At 41.9% G+C, this 16,655-nt stretch overlaps 1 protein-coding gene across 3 annotated transcripts in view; it reads right to left on the reverse strand.

Moving 5' to 3' along the window:
- KIF26A (kinesin family member 26A) overlaps window positions 1–16,655 on the reverse strand; it is a 232,908-nt gene that overhangs the window by 114,245 nt on the left and 102,008 nt on the right. For 2 of the 3 annotated variants that reach the window (XM_082275592.1, XM_082275593.1), the window contains exon 3: window positions 10,039–10,557. In XM_082275592.1, coding sequence (XP_082131718.1) covers window positions 10,039–10,557 — 519 coding nt within the window. The remainder of the gene's footprint in view (window positions 1–10,038; window positions 10,558–16,655) is intronic. The other variant, XM_082275594.1, reaches the window with a different exon arrangement.

The raw sequence follows: 16,655 nt of genomic DNA on the forward strand, positions 1-16,655 counted from the left end.
TTCCTGGGAGCTGAACGTCATCGCTCCCAGGAATCAATGCGACTGCACCGGCCCCGCTCGTCACTTCCGGTGCGACGCCGCATTCCCTGCTAAACTGCTTCTGGGAATGCCCAGAAGCTGTGTAGGAATGCGGCACCGCACCGGAAGTGACGAGAGGGGCCGGTGCAGTCGCATTCTGGGAGAAGACGACACGGAAGAGGACGCAGAAGAGGATCGCCCTGGCTTCAGCTGCCCACAACAGAGATGGCACTGCTTGGAAGAAATTTTATAAGTGAGCATTTCTTCTTGCAGGTAAGTGCGAACTGGGACAGATCAGAGGCTAGCCATTGTGTAATGTACTAGCCCTGACTGTCCCGGGGATATGTTCATTGAAAAAATGTTTTTGTGCCCGGAATTCCGCTTTAAGGTTTATTTTTGGGAATAAAGATGTCATATTGATGACTCTTGAGCGGACAAAGGGAGAGAAGACAGGGGACATAGACATCCCCTGAAAATAAGCCCTAGTGTGTTTTTTGTAGTCAAAATTAATATAAAAACCATATGTGTTTTTTTGGGGAAACACGGTAGCAATCTTTACATCGGAACAAAAACAGGGACAGCCAGGGAGGAAAAGGAGAAGGGAGCGATTTGGCTCCAAAAGAGATATAGTCCTTCCAAATGAGGGACAGCTGGATGAGGAACAGCTGGGAGCTAGGGGGTGGGGGAAGGGGATATTTGAAGGACAACTTCATTAAAGTGATGTTGCCCTTTAAGGCCGCTTGTTGACATGCATGTGGCAACGCACTGCAAAGGAAAGCATTGTTAAAGGAGACCTGAAAGTTGGAAAAGCAGGGACAAAATTTCTAGGCAAGTTTTCTAAAACCAGGGCTGTCCCTAGAGTTTGGCAGCATTGAATTGGAAATTCCTGCCTTGGAATACTACAGAAACATGAAGACATTGAAAGAAAAACAGCCTGCCACCCTCAAACACAAAACACGTAACTGCCTGAGGCTGCAGTGCGCGTTACCTTCCAGGAGTCCTGGTCGGGTAGTATATGTAAAAATAATGAGGCGTCATAGGGCCCTTATTCACACAATGCACAGACCAGAAAGAGTTGGGCTAGACCGCTGCACAGTTGCTCAAATCTTTAGCGCCGTGTGCCTTTAATAACAATTAGAACTCCCAGACTTTGTACCTGACAGCTGCCGTCTCAGCGCAGACTCTGACAAGTACAAGGTCAGGACACACACTGGGCGGAAGCTTTTCTCTACACCGACATGTGAACTGGAGGAATGTACAATGAACAGGCAATCCGGATAATTGATTTTTATCTTTTTTTTTTCCTTCTCTTAGTTCTGTTTCTCTATAAAAGTAATTTCTGTTATCTGACTGAATTGCTTAAAATAACAGTTTGCATAGCTGCGTCCTGTGCTCCTGATTTAAATTTTAAAGCCTAGTCATAAATTATTTATGTACTATTATGTGCGGCTGCGGTTGACTCTCAAGGAAAAAGGAAAAATGATTCTGAAGGAAAAAATAAAGAGACACTGAGGCTTTTAATCTTCACTAATGGATGGGAGTTAATTACTTCAGGTTCCTGTGAGCGGCCTCAGACATCTCTGCCTTCTGAGCCACAAAGAAAAGAAAATATCAAAAATTGTTCAGCTGATTGAGTCCATTAATTATTGAAGGCCCCGCCCCAAGTTTCGGACAGATATTAACCCTGGCCAAGCAAATAAAAGACATTGTATTTATTAGGAGTGTACCTGGCCAGGCCAGAAGGATGAGTGATATCATTGCAGTGTTACATTGACATTGCAATAGCTGGGGATGTTCAGTTTCCAGCTGAGCCTGAGATTAGTCTAAAGTCCCGTACACACGATCAGATTATGGAACGATCTGTCGTCCGTTTTTTGTGGCATGCTAGTCTGATGTGGAAAGTGAAGAGGTTATTTTCATACAAATTTTCCCGTACGACAGAATTCTACTTCAGAAGTGATGTCATGTGTTGGATTGTTTTGTATGTGTTCTGTTTCTCTGAGCATGCCTAGTCTTGCTCTTAAGATTTTTTTTTTGTGGAAATCTGTACTAATGAGATGAAAATCGGACGTTGTATTCAGGACAACACAAATTTTATAGCCTGCACATCAGGATTTTGTCAGCCAAAAAGTCGGAGTTGGCTGTCGAAAGCACCATAACAATCCGAAAATCGGCAGATCGGTCGTCGGACGAATTTTCCCTACAGATCTTCTTATCGTGTCTACGGGCCTTAAGACATCACCTTAGATTTGTTGGCAGGGTTTCCTACAGTGACTATTGAGGGCAATGCTCGGTCATTTTAATTTGGCAATAATTAAAGAAGATCTGAATTCTAACTGGAAGACATAAAGTTGCTAAAGCACTGTGTTATAATAAACTAACATCTCCCACACCTCTGCCCCCAGCTACATCACCAATTCGGTGCCATATCATCCAAACTGTCCTCTTCGCTCTTCCCAACACCTCCTACCCTCTAGCTCCCTCATCATCTCCTCCCATGCATGCATATAGGATGTCTCCGGGGCCTCTCCCATCCTCTGGAACGCTCTACCTTAATCTCTCCGGCTATCTCCTACCATGTACGCCTTAAGGCGATCTCTGAAAACTCATCACTTTAGGGAAGCCTGTCCCGCCTTTACCCAACAACTGGAATTTTAATTCTCAAACAACTCATCACCACACAGTTATTACCTTTTGTTTCACTTGCCCTTCCCTTTTAGATTGTAAAGTCTCACAAGAAGGGCACTCCTAATCCTCCTTTTTTTGGAATGTATTATACCTGTGCTGTCTTTCTTTAATTTTTGAAAGCACAGCACAAACTGTTGGGAACAAAGATGAAGAAGATGATACTATTATAACTCCCTTAATACCTTTTTTGCATCTCAGCACTGTTGATCTTCTGTAGCTTTTTATTAAGTCACTTTCTATCCTTGAAACACTCCTGATAACCCTCTGAATCATTCCCTGGAATATGGCTTCAGCAACGGCCCAAGTAGTATCACAAAAATGACACTCGAAAGTTTAGCAGTACCTGGAAACACATTGGATCATAGTGACATTTAGGACATCCAAAAAGTAAAAAAAAGGGTTAAAAAAACAAAAATGGAATCACTTTAAAATTCACTTATGTATTAAATCTGACATAGGCTAAGGATTAGACATAGATTATCCAAGAAAGAAAAAAGACAGGCAGGTGCCTAAGGGCAGCTAGCAATTAGAGAAACTGGCATAGTAGAAATGTTCCGTTTAGATCTTGTCCAGTTTCCAGATTTGACATCAGCTCAAATCACTGAAATCCAAGGTCACACGCTTGATGGATACCCCAGACACCTTTAAAGGTCGACCAAAGGTTTGTGCCTAGAGGGGATTTAAAGGAAAATCCAGCACAGCTAGAGGTGTGAAACTTTGTCTGTAGCATACAATGGCCTGGGCTTAGGTTTGTCAAAAGGAATTAAGGTTTTGCTATTATAACTCCCCGTTCAAACAAGTGTGATATATGAAGTGCTAAACCTCAAGCCAAAGTAAAAGAGCATTTTCACAGAAATGACTAGAAAGGTTTAGCAAAATATAGCCCTGTGCCCTTGCTAGAGTGAGTTAAAAGACTCTACTGATACTTTAGAAGGCAGACATACTGTATAGCTGAATGATGTTTCCACAATATGATACCTTTCAAAAGGAAACTATAATATTGAGGTTAAGTGTATTACTTTTTTTTAAGGTTTTAATTGATGTCGTTATATTTGTTTTAGGCCCCGTTCACATAGGGGCGACGCTACTTCGCACCGCGACCTCCGAGGTCTCGGTGCAAGCAGCGCGCCGCGACCTCGGAGCGGCTGCCACGGACTTCATAACATTGAAGTCTATGGCGGTCGCCTCCTGGTCGCTCCAAAGAAGCTCCGGACCCTTTTTCTAAGTCAGAGCGACTTGTGTCGCTCCTATTAGAACGGGTCCGCAGCTTCCCTATGGGAGGCGACCTGTGAGGCGACCAGGTCGCCTCACAGGTCGCCTCAGTGTGAACCGGGACTTACTGTTTGCAATCTATTTGTTTTACAAATAAATCATAAACACAAGGAACGCAAATGACAAAGGATTCTCAGAGCACTACGGATCATTACGAAGTGAGCATGGCAGAGGCTACCTGTTTTTAGGCTTCCTCGTCTAGGCAAAACCTTATGGAAGGAAGGGGGTAGGGCGAGTCATCATTCTGACTCCCTCACTTACACTCCCCATGGAAATCTGTCTACTTTCAGTTAAATGATAGTTTGTTTCTATAAGTACCTCCAGACACAACTGGGTGACACTTCTCAGGAAATTTGGGAAGAAAAACAAAATTTTCTGATCACTACAGCCTTCAACATAGAAGAAGCCATATTTACCTGCACAACTGACTATCCTCTGTGTGGCCAGCATTGAAAAGTGCTTGTACAGATTATGTAAATGGAGGATCATTACATGTACGCCTACTAGATCAACATGAATAAATATACCCGGGTTATAAAAATTTCCCTGACATATATCAGAAAAATATTGATGAAATAGGAAGCATTGCATTCAGAACTGAGCTGCTGCAAGACAAGAGATTAAAACAAATTAGTAGAATCCAGTGTCGGGACTTGTGCGTCTGTATCTTTTGACACAGGAAAGGCTGGTCTTTGCTGTGCAAGATTCCAGCACAGAATACATGAGTATGCTAACAAATAATCCAGTTTACATTAGAAAGGGTCAATGCAAGGGATAGTGTAAAGGTTAGGGTAACAGGGAGGGCTTGGATAAAAGGTATAGTTAGATGAAGAGGTATTGCAAAAGACAGGATTACAAGAAAAAAAGTTAGTGCAAGAGTTCAAGTTACGGAAAGAGTATACGTGAGTAGTTAAAAGAATATATTTAATGTGGGTGCTAAGGTTGGACATCATTCTCGGTGCTGGAGCTTTGTCCTGAAACTGCACTGAAAACGAATGTACTGAGGTTAGAATGACCTCCAGCAGGAAATCTCCTTTAACTTACATTTAATAACATATATACAGGTTGTGAGCAATGTACATTTTTCAAGCCGCAGAGGACTACAAATCCCAACAAGCTCCATCAGGGTTTGTTTTGCCTTAATCTGCTTACAACAATTCTCAGATAATGAGAAACTTATCTAAATGGTAACTTCGCCAGAGACATATCACTTAATTGGGGCAGACATTGCTAGGATCAGTCACAGGTAGCTTATCAAAGACATGGGTACCCTGAGCTGTGTCTTTCTACACAAATCTATACAGTATATGAGAACCCGACCCAGACGTTCCCCAGGGATCTCTGGTTTTCTCAACATGTTTATGTTGACATCAGGCTTGACTGTGAGTACACTGGTCGGAGACACTCTACGGTTAGGGATGATCACAGCCCTTTCATATGACCATACAATTATTATTACGATTATACTTTTATACGCTGTCTAAAAGGGATCTTTTCTTTTCTACAGCAATGTGATGCACCTGCTCCTGAGGAAGTGGAACGTATTCCACGTAACGCGTAGAGCTTGTCTGTGGTGCATCGTTTAATTTTATACCTTTGGATCCTTTATATTTATGGACTACAGTGCTCCATTTCAGTTTACAACCAGTCAGCCTCTATGTATTAATGTATTTGGTCTGTTATTATACCACTTATTTATTGTACCATTTTAGCTACGCCATGATGTCATTTTATGTATGTTGATCAATACAATTAAAATTGCTTTTGTAGGATTATGCTAGACCCGCCTAAATTATTTTATCGATGTGTCTGTTTATGTACCATTATTTTTGCACACCTCATCTAAAGTCCCAAACGTCCCCCCTCCTTTACCCTATTTTTCTCTTTATGTAACAGCTGGCTTAATAATATATTAATATATAACTTTTTGATTCATATGGATATACCTATGTTATACACATGCCAGTTGTCATATAGTATCTGTATATAATTTTCTTATTCCCCTTCCCCCTTTTTTCTCGTATATGAGAACAAGGTGACACTAGGTTTTAACATAAAATACATGTAGATGGGTCAAGCCATGGCAGGTGACAGAGTTTTTCTCTCAATGATTAGCTCTACCCTATAGGATCCACTGCTTATTAAAATCAACAATCCAATATCCATCCAAAACCAAATAATTTAGCTTGGTCTAGACTAGTGGTCTTTCAACAGGGGCAAGATGCGGCCCTTTGTTTGCTTCTATCTGGCAATGATGAGGCACCATTCCTCCTACTAACACCATTATTGGGGTACTTTTCCTCCAACTGACACTATCAATGGGGCACTATTCCTCCCACTGACACTGTCAATGGGCCACTATTCCTCCTGCTAAGAACAATGAAGGAGCACTATTCCTCCAGCTTACACTGTTGATGGGGCACTATTCCTCCTATTGATACCAACCATGAGTCCTGATAAAACTATCAATGGGATAGTGTTTATTCCCATTGATGCAGGGACATTTTCTACTCACACTGGCCACAGTCTGGCCCCCCTAAACCCTGAAGACAAACTGGCCCTTTGTTTAAAAAAAATAGAGACCCCTGGTCAAGGCTTATAATTGGACATGAAAATATTACAGATATAATGCAGTTTTTTCAGTTGTAGCATATGGTAATAGTTTGAATATTAAATTGGACAATATGATCTATATGCATAAGCCAAACTACTGTGCTAAATCAATACTCTACGAAAATCATCAAAACCCCTAAGACTGCTGCCAAAGCTCCTCACATACAATTTAGGATAATCTATATCTATGTAATCAATAATGCTTTTCCATTCCATTCAGGAATGTAAATAGGAATCTGCCAAAGGCAGTTATAATGCCGGCTGACTTCACACATTGATTCTCAATAACCCGGCTGAATTACCTCATCCTAAATCCTTAGGTTTTTATTTACATGGCTAATAATCTTACTATTGTTTATGGTGACCACCCTCTAATTATAAATCCATTACAGCAGCCACAGTGAAATGCAATCAATACTCTACATAAATGGGAAAAGCAGGAAATATATACAGCCTTATTCACGAGTCAGTAGATTCCTTCACTTGTGCAGTAAATTCTTTTCAATAAACAGAATGTCTTTGCTGACCAGGGTTCTCTGTCAAGTCCTTTCAGTATAGTCCTTTGCTGTGTATAAACCTAGCAGTTACTGGTGACAAAAACAGAAAGGTGGGCTGGTGCCAAAGTAAGGAGCTGGACCCACTCACAGCCACAACCCTATAGTTGTGCCATTGACCACAATTATTAAGGCCACCACCAAGCTCAATTTAAATCTCAACTGGTAGTGAACAATAGGCCCAGTCTAATGGCTCCAAAATCATATATTTTAGAAGGATTTTAAAATCAGGATTCTTTGTGTAAACAGAACCTACTATATGCCAACGCTCAACAAATTTGAAGAAGGGACAACGAGTTATTCTAGGTGACTGCTTTTGGAAATTGACAAATTTTGAATATTTTAATCCCCATTCTATTTTTGACAGTTTCTGCAAAGGGCCCTGACCCCCTTAGACTTAATTTGCTTGTGCTCCTTCCTCGCCCACATCTGGTGACACAGCCCAATGTTTCCAGCATTAAGAAGAGCAGGTATCACTTCTCAGGCCTAGCAGTGAACTGTTGGGTCTGAGTCACATGACCGAGGAAGTGACATCATTTCTTCCCCATGTTGGCGACACGGCTAATTTTAAAGTCGGCTGTAACTGAGCAAGGAATGGTGAAAGAGTCAGGCACAGTGAATATAAGGGGGTCAGAGGGCCTTTGCGAGACACTATCACTTTGCCTGAATGGGCAAGGTGAGCGTGTCTTTTTAAATGGCTTTTGTTTAGACCTCAGTTCATATTTCAACAGTTTTTTTTGCCACTGAGCTACTTGCTAAAAAAGTGCTGTATTTGGGTGGTAATACTTCTGGAGCCAGATAATGGTTTCATTATGGTTTAGGTTACGATTAAACTAAACCTGTGCTTTGCCCAAGCAGGACAATTAGTCAAAGTTACTGAAGACCTCACTATCTGCACACACAGACATACTAGCATTTCTTCTCTAGCATTACCCCCCCCCCCCCCCGGAGCAAGAAGTAATACCTGGTACTTCTGTGTATGGGGAGCATTTGACTCTCTACCCCTTACCCCATGTGGCAGCGCTGATGATTGGCAGGTTAGTACCCAGGTGCTCAGTATGGTCAAATTGTAAACAAGAGCTTACGCATTACTAACTTCATTTTCACGTGTGAGTGTTAGTTTCAGAGTACCTATGAACTGTAAATGTTGTAGCAGTTTGCCAGTTTTATGCTAAGACCACGGTGACCCGTTAGACCCTAAATATTAGAGCAATCACAGGGTGCAGACATGGCCCATTTCGAACAGGCAAACATTTATATATTTGTAAATCTAGACACTTAATCCTGAACTCTAGATCCATTTCAGGGAAACGGTCTTAAGAATACAGGCGCTGTAAGTGATTGTCACAAGCACAACATCTCCTCTTGCGCTCAATAGTTTCAGTAAAATATAACCAAAGGTCAGTATTGCAACTTTAGAAAAATGATCCCAGTTTTCTGCAGTAAGATAGTTGAAAGAAAATTTGGTTGTTATGAGTTACTGCATTGCTCCTTGCTTTGTAAACTAGGCGCAGGAAGTAAAAAAGTGTGAAGGATAATATCCTAAATTTAATTCTGTGCCTTCCCCTTTATGGATCCAATTCTCAGTTTGTAACGTTCAATTGCACAATGTTCCTCAGCTCATCCAATTAAGATATTAAACCTCTGGTATCCCTTGTTCCAACACTACTTAAAGATTTATAGCTGTATGAAGAATATCTAAGTAACTGCACAGTAGGAATAATAAAAACACATGGAAAGATTTCATTACAATACAGATTTCTTACTTTTTAAAGATTTATAGTTAAGGGTTCTTTGCAATGTGCTTATACATTCTATCCTACAAGGCCCTTCTTTTTTGTGGTGGGAAGTGGATGGTCAGTAGCACATGAATTGTGTATCTCACACGCAATTTATATGAATACGGGCAATAAACAGCAGATTCAGATACATACAACGCCATGACATCTAATTTGGTGCATTAGTTACGGCTGATCACATGAATAGTTGCCTATCATGCTTTCCCTATTATAAGTAATAAATTGTGGTTGGGAAGAATGAACAAATGATGAGAAGGCCTCAGGTGTGATGCAACTCTGCTTAAAAACCTCTATCAACGAATAAAGGAAACCTTTCCTTTAGAAAAATTCTGGGCCCTTTATTTTTAACTACCTTGAAAAATGCTTGCTGCCTTACTGTCATGCTTCCGTACTTATATTCACTAACCTGAAAAAAGCATGCAGCAAGTAGTCAGAACTGAGGATCTGCAGACATGTTTCGGGTCAGTATAGAAGTCAGAGATTTAGGATGAGAAGAAGGAAATTTGCTGAGATCAGCAATAGCAGCCCATACATTTCTCTTTAGGAGCCATTCTTTTTTTGCACATTGCAAAATGGGGGGGAAATCACTGTAGTGCTATATTTATTCAAATAAAAAAAAAAGTTAAGGGAAAGCATCAAGACAGTGTCAATTGTCATACTTCCCATCTCTCACAAAAATCCACTGGAGATCCACCTGTCTTTGGCTAGGTTTGGAGTGACATGACACATGTAGAACAACCCAATGCAGGCTGCAGATGACCCCAAATATGATTTAACTATCCAAGATCAAACAAGTTACAGATCTGATAAATCCTAATTTTAAACAAAAGCCTCAATCCTATTGACTGTATAGGGGAAAATACAGGGGTTTGATGAGATACTAGAACTGAAAAAACGAATAAAAACTCCTGATAATGCAATATCCATTTATCGGTTTGCCTTAAGTGACAGCCTGTGCCTATAGGAGGCTTAGGTGTTAAACTTGCTTCACAATCAAACCCTTTCTGGAAATTTTGGGGCATTTTATTATGCTGAAACATAAGGTTAATTCACAGATAAAACATACCACATACAGGTAAATTGGGAATACTTACATGGCATGAAGATGGAAGGAAACTATTGACCCGTGATATGCTCCACATTCCCTCTAGGTATTGCTGGGCCTGAATGGTCACTGAACTCAAAGCCCCACCAAGGCCACTGGGGCCTACCGTCACTTGCACACTGGAACTCGGGAAATTCCCCTGCCCTTGGGGCCATCCAAGTCCTTTCTTTCTCTCTGTTCCCGAGAAAATATTCGTGGATTTTCCAGACTGTCTACCCACCTGCCCTGCAATCATCAGGAATTCCTTCTGCGAGGACACGGTCACCACATTCTGGGGTGAGAGCCTGGGAAGGACGGTGGCCACGGGCACTGAACTTTGGGGCCGATCCAGGAGATCTGGCAGGCATCCAGCACGATTGATGGTTTGGATCATCTGCACGGCTTCCTGCTTTAGCTGATTCAGGTGAGTGGCGCAGACATCACACCGGCTCTCCCCTTCATTCCTGCTTTTCTGCAGATAGTCAGGCACTTGGAGCTTGTCAAAAATTAAAGCTGAAAACTGGGCATTCTGAAAAGCGAAGATAACAATTATTAAGCTTTGAAAAAAAGGGAAGAAAAAAAACAAAAATGAGAATGACTGTTGAATATAAAATTACATGTTTAAGTTATGGGGAGGTGCAGTCAAACTGAATCCCTCTTATTTGGCTCAGAAATTTCAGCAGCAAAATTTCACTACTGATGATTTTGGTTCTGAACTAATACAGCCATCTCTATATGTTCCCAGTGCTGCAGGAACCCTCCTGCTACAGTTCAGATAATTTTAAGAAAATTAGGCCAGTACAGGACTCTCTTCTAATTAGTTACATAGTTACATAGTAGTTGAGGTTGAATAAAGACAATAGTCCATCCAGTTCAACCTGTGTAGGTGTGTGTGATGATGGATGCAGGTGGGCTAAGCTGTGAACACAGGTGCAGAGAACTTGGCATTGGACAAAAGACAGATGAATGCATTGGTCATGTCACGCATCACTGAGTAACTCATCTGATTTTATAACAATGAATTGATCTCAGATGTCCTCTCCCAAAACTCACAACTATCTTTTTGGAAGGACTATCCCTTATTCGGGACAAATTCGCTTTGTCCCTCTTTCTTCCTCAGTTATATCTATTTAGTTTGAAGCCCAGACCTTTTTGAAAAAAAATTCTCAACTTAACAAATCAAAAGTGTTATACTATACTAAACATTTGATCCAACCCCAATATTATATATTATTTTGAGAAGCCAGTATGAAGGAAAAGGGTGATTAATAAAAGCACTTAGGGACCTTTCACATTGGCAATCCCATCCGGTCAACCTGTCAGTTTTTCAGGCAGACCTAATCGGAAGGTCCATGCATTCCTGTGGGCTGGCGAGTGTAAAAAGGACCTGTGTTTACAGCCACCTATCTCTCTTTTCTAAAAAAAGAAAAAAAAAATGGTGGAGGACTGAGTCCTCTTTCATTTGAGCAGACCGCATTGGAGGCAGCCAAGTGTAAACAGACAGAGCAAAACAAGCTCTGTCCATGTCCACTCCGCAAAAGCTGAGTGAACATGGACCGGTCATCTGTCCCATTTTGCTCCGATCAGCAGGGGATCAGGTCACAGATCCCCTACTGATCGTAACAGAAGGCGCCCGTGTGAAAGAGCCCTTAAAATATTAACACAGACTGCATGGCATGGGTTTAAACGGCGAGAGCAGCCATTTTATTTACAAAACGAAAACATGACATTACAAACTACATACAATAAATAATTTCAACAATGCAGCCAGAAGGGGGTCTTTGGATGTCCAAAGGCACAATTTGTATCTGGAATCTTCCATGTTCTCAGCTGTGCCCCAACACACACACTTACTCTTTTGAACACACGTACTCTTTTCCCCAGGGGACCTAGCTCCTGGGATAGCCAACAAAGTGTAAGCACCATACAGTACCTCACAAACGTGAGTACACCCCTCACATTTTTGTAATTATTTTATTATATCTCTTCATGTGACAACACTGAAGAAATTACATTTTGCTACAATGTAAAGTAGTGAGTGTACAGCTTATATAAAAGTGTAAATTTGCTGTCCCCTCAAAATAACCCAACACACAACCATTAATCTCTTAACTGCTGGCAACAAAAGTGATTACACCCCTAAGTGAAAATGTCCAAATTGAGCCCAAAGTGTCAACATTTTGTGTGTCACCATTATTTTCCAGCACTGCTATAACTCTCTTGGGCATGGAGTTCACCAGAGCTTCACAGGTTGCCACTGGAGTCCTCTTCCACTCCTCCAGGACAACATCACAGCTCTGGTGGATGTTGGAGACCTTGCGCTCCTCTGCGTTCCGTTTAAGGATGCCCCACAGATGCTCAATAGAGTTTAGGTCTGAAGAAATGCTTGGCCAGTCAATCACCTTTACCCTCAGCTTCTTTAGCAAAGCAGTAGCCATCTTGGAGGTGTGTTTGGTGTTGTTATCATGTTAAAATAATGCCCTACGGCCCAGTCTCCCAAGGGAGGGGATCATGCTCTGCTTCAGTATGTCACAGTACATGCTGGCATTCATGGTTTCCTCAATGAGCTGTAGCTCCCCAGTGCCGGCAGCACTGATACAGCCCCAGACCATGACATTCCCACCACGCATGACTGTAGACAAGACACACTTGTCTGTGTACTCTTCATCTGGTTGTTGCCACACACGCTTGAAGCCATGTGGACCAAATAAGTTTATCTTGGTCTCATCAGACCACAGGACATGGTTCCAGTAATCCATGTCCTTAGTCTGCTTGTCTTCAGCAAACTGTTTGCAGGCTTTCTTGTGCATCATCTTTAGAAGAGGCTTTCTTCTGGGACAAAAGCCATGCAGACCAATTTGATGCAGTGTGCGGTGTATGGTCTGAGCAATGACAGGCTGACCCCCCACCACTTTACCTCTGCAGCAATACTGGGAGCACTTATACGTCTATTTCCCAAAGACAACCTCTGGATAGGATGCTAAGCACGTGCACTCAACCTCTTTGGTCGACCATGGCGAGGCCTGTTCTGAGTGGAACCTGTCCTGTTAAACTGCTGTATGGTCTTGGCCACCATGCTGCAGCTCAGTTTCAGGGTCTTGACAATCTTCTTATAGCCTAGGCCATCTTTATATAGAGCAACAATTCTTTTTTTCAGATCCTCAGAGAGTTCTTTGCCATGAGGTGCCATGTTGAACTTCCAATGAGCAGTATGAGAGAGTGAGAGCGATAACACCAAATTTAACACACCTGCTCCCCATTCACATCTGAAACATTGTAACACTAATGAGTCACATGACAACGGGGGTGAAAATGGCTAATTGGGCCCAATTTGGACATTTTCACCTAGGAATGTACTCACTTTTGTTGCCAGCGGTTTAGACAATAATGGCCGTGTGTTGAGTTATTTTGAGGGGACAGCAAATTTACACTGTTATACAAGCTGTACACTCACTACTTTACATTGTAGAAAAGTATAATTTCTTCAGTGTTGTCACATGAAAAGATATAATAAAATATTTACAAAAATGTGAGGGTTGTGCTAACTTTTGTGAGATAATGTGTGTGTATATATATATATATATATATATATATATACACGCACACATATATATACACACACACACACACACACACACACATTATCTCACAAAAGTGTGCAGATAAATATATATATATATATTTTTTTTTTTTTTATTATTATTATTAATACCTCTTCACAGCCATTGAATTGAAATGAACCACAAGTCTAGGGTAAGTGGATGGGGAAAATTCATCTTCACTTGAACATTCTGAAACGAATACCAGCAGCTCCACCCTGCCCATCTAACCTTCAGCCACCAATCCGGTAAGACTTCCACCCCTTCCACATTGAACTCACATTTTGTAACACTTTTGTGACCTGTTCCTTCATCCAACTGCTCTTTTCCGGGTCTCCCTTTCTTGTCTCAGAAACTTGAAAGGTAAGGTCGTACTAATAGACCTTATTCTGTAGCAGTTTTACAGTTAATGCTAGATTTTTTTCAAACAGTTATGTTGTTTTGTGGAGCTTACCGTTGCTTGTCTACCATTGTTTGTTAAATCTGAATGGTTTAAAAATATAAGTTACGCCTAGTGCACATTGACCGTTCAGATCGGAGCTGCTGTACTAACAATACAATGTTAGTAAAGCGATCTCCCCTGCTGTTCTACTGTGTTCGGACAGGGGGACGACCCCCCAGCAGAACACTTAGGTCAGCTCATTGGCTGTGAGTGCCGATTGGGAGCCGGTCGTAAACCTTTTTTGGTCATGCCCCTTCGACAGGAGCTGGCCGAACAGTCGGCTTCTGTCACACCAGCTGCAGTACACAAGGGTCGAATGTTGGCCAGTTTCAATTGAACCAGCCGATGCCCCTCACACTCGGCTCATGTGTACTGGGCTTAACTCTTGAAACGGACATATCACCTAGAGCATAGCAAGTTTAAGGCCATTGTGGCTGGGCTTTCGTTTGCTTCAGAACTGCTTTTCTCCCCAACAAGTCTACAGGAATGCAAAAGCAGATTAAAGTAAGTAAACTGCATTTCAAAAGGACCTGCAATGAATTCTGAATTTGTTGCATTCGCCCATCGAAGCCCATCAAGACTGGGTCCCAACAAATACAGAATACTGTTGACAAGCCCCATCCACCTAAAAAATAAAAATAAAAATTCAAACATACCATCAAGTTTTAGGTGCTTAAACAAGCCAGTAGATAGTTCCACAAATGCTCTGTTCAGAAAAGGATCCACCTGTTAGTCCATCTGCTACAAAGAGTGTTTAAACTGGCAAAACCGCAACAATCACTGTTGTCATAATGAAGACAACCTTTGACATGCCAAAGGCAGCTGACTGCACCACTCATTGAACTGTTGGTTCAATGAAGAGAAGACATCGAAATGTGGTGTATAAGCAGCCTGGATTACTGGTAAAACATACAAACTCATCCTTTAGTAATTTCTTGATTTAAAACTACTGGCCAAAAAGCGCAGCAGCATATAAAAAGAGTAAGCAAACCCACTGAAAAGGTTATCCCACCGACTTCTGCTCTCTGGGCAGAATATTTTTTATACATTTAAAAATGAAGGGTTAGTTCACTCGTCTTACAGGTAACCTGCTAGCTTCTTGGGAACTCCAAGCTCCCATTTTTGCCTGCCAGCCTTTCCTATTAGATAAATGAGCAAGCCTTTCACCTTGCATTCACCAAATATACTGTTTACAAGTTAACAGGAACATTTTAGGCATCATTATTTTGAAGGCAGGATATCTATAGTATTGTAGTTGCTTAGAAGATCTACCAATCTGCACCTGTCCTACAATTTATTATTTGCCTACCTTATACCCTTTACAACAGGATGACCAGATTATTTCAGTGAAAATGCAGATTTAGCATTTGGTTTGCATCCTTATTAACCATTGCCTCTTTAAGCCATATTCAGAATAAGGCCCCTTTCACACAGACGGGCCATTCAGATCTCTATGGGGCATCGTATGTCAGCGGAGACATGTCAGCTGACATCCAATCCGTCAAATCTGGACAGATGGAAACCCTATTTTCCATCCGTCCAGTGGATCGGATTGGATGAAAATGGACAGACAGTCCGTTCCCATCCGATTCCCCCATAGAGAACAGCGAGGACCTGACAGCTCTGTCTCCGCACACAGCGCGGAGACACAGCTGCCATCCGCCTGCTCAGCGTGGGATCGGCGGATCAATCCCCCGCTGAGAAAAACGAAGTCCACCAACGGACTCCTATGTGTGAAAGGGGCCTTAAGCAATATATAGTCACGCCTACATTTTGTTGTGGCATGCTAAGGTTCTCATCTTTACTTTGCCAAAGTTCCCATCTAAAGCTGAGAGGTATCCTATAAGGCAGGGTCTCCTTATTGTGGCCTGGGGGCAGGATGTGGCCTTTATCCAGCCTTTGATTGCTTTTATCCAGCCCTTGGGGCAGTTTTCATCCCATTAAAAGATTATGCTATTCTGCCCACTGAGACCAACAATGAGGCAGAATTCCAGCCACTGACATAAAAAATGGGCATTATTCCTCCTACCAATACCAACGAAGGAACACTATCTCCCACTTTTAAAGTTGAGAGGTATCCTATAAGGCAGTGGTCTCCAAACTGTGGCCCTTTGCTTCCCTTTATCTAGCCCTTGGGGTACTCTTCGTCCTATTTGTAAGATGATGCTATTATGCCCACTGACACCAACAATGGGGCATAATTCCTGGCACTGCCATCAACGATGGGGCACTATTCCTCTTTCTGACACCAACGATGGAACACTATTTCCCCCTTCTAAAGCAGAGAGGTATCTTATAAGGCAGTGGTCTACAAACTCTGGCCCTTTGCTTGCCTTTATCCAGCCTTTGGGGTACTATTCATTCCATTGAAAGATGATGTTATTCTGCCCACTGACACCAACAATGGGGCATAATTCCTGTCCCTGGCATCAACAGTGGAGCACTATTCCTCCTACAGACACCAACGATAGGGAACTATTCCTCCCCTAATACGAAAGAAAATTTAATTCCTGATGGCCACAGTCTGGCTCCCCAATAAACTGGCCTTTTGTTTAGAAAGTTTGGAGACCCCTGCTAAAAGGTATG

The sequence above is a fragment of the Pelophylax lessonae genome (assembly GCF_965119305.1).
Source record: "Pelophylax lessonae genome assembly, chromosome: 13".
Taxonomy (NCBI): domain Eukaryota; kingdom Metazoa; phylum Chordata; class Amphibia; order Anura; family Ranidae; genus Pelophylax; species Pelophylax lessonae.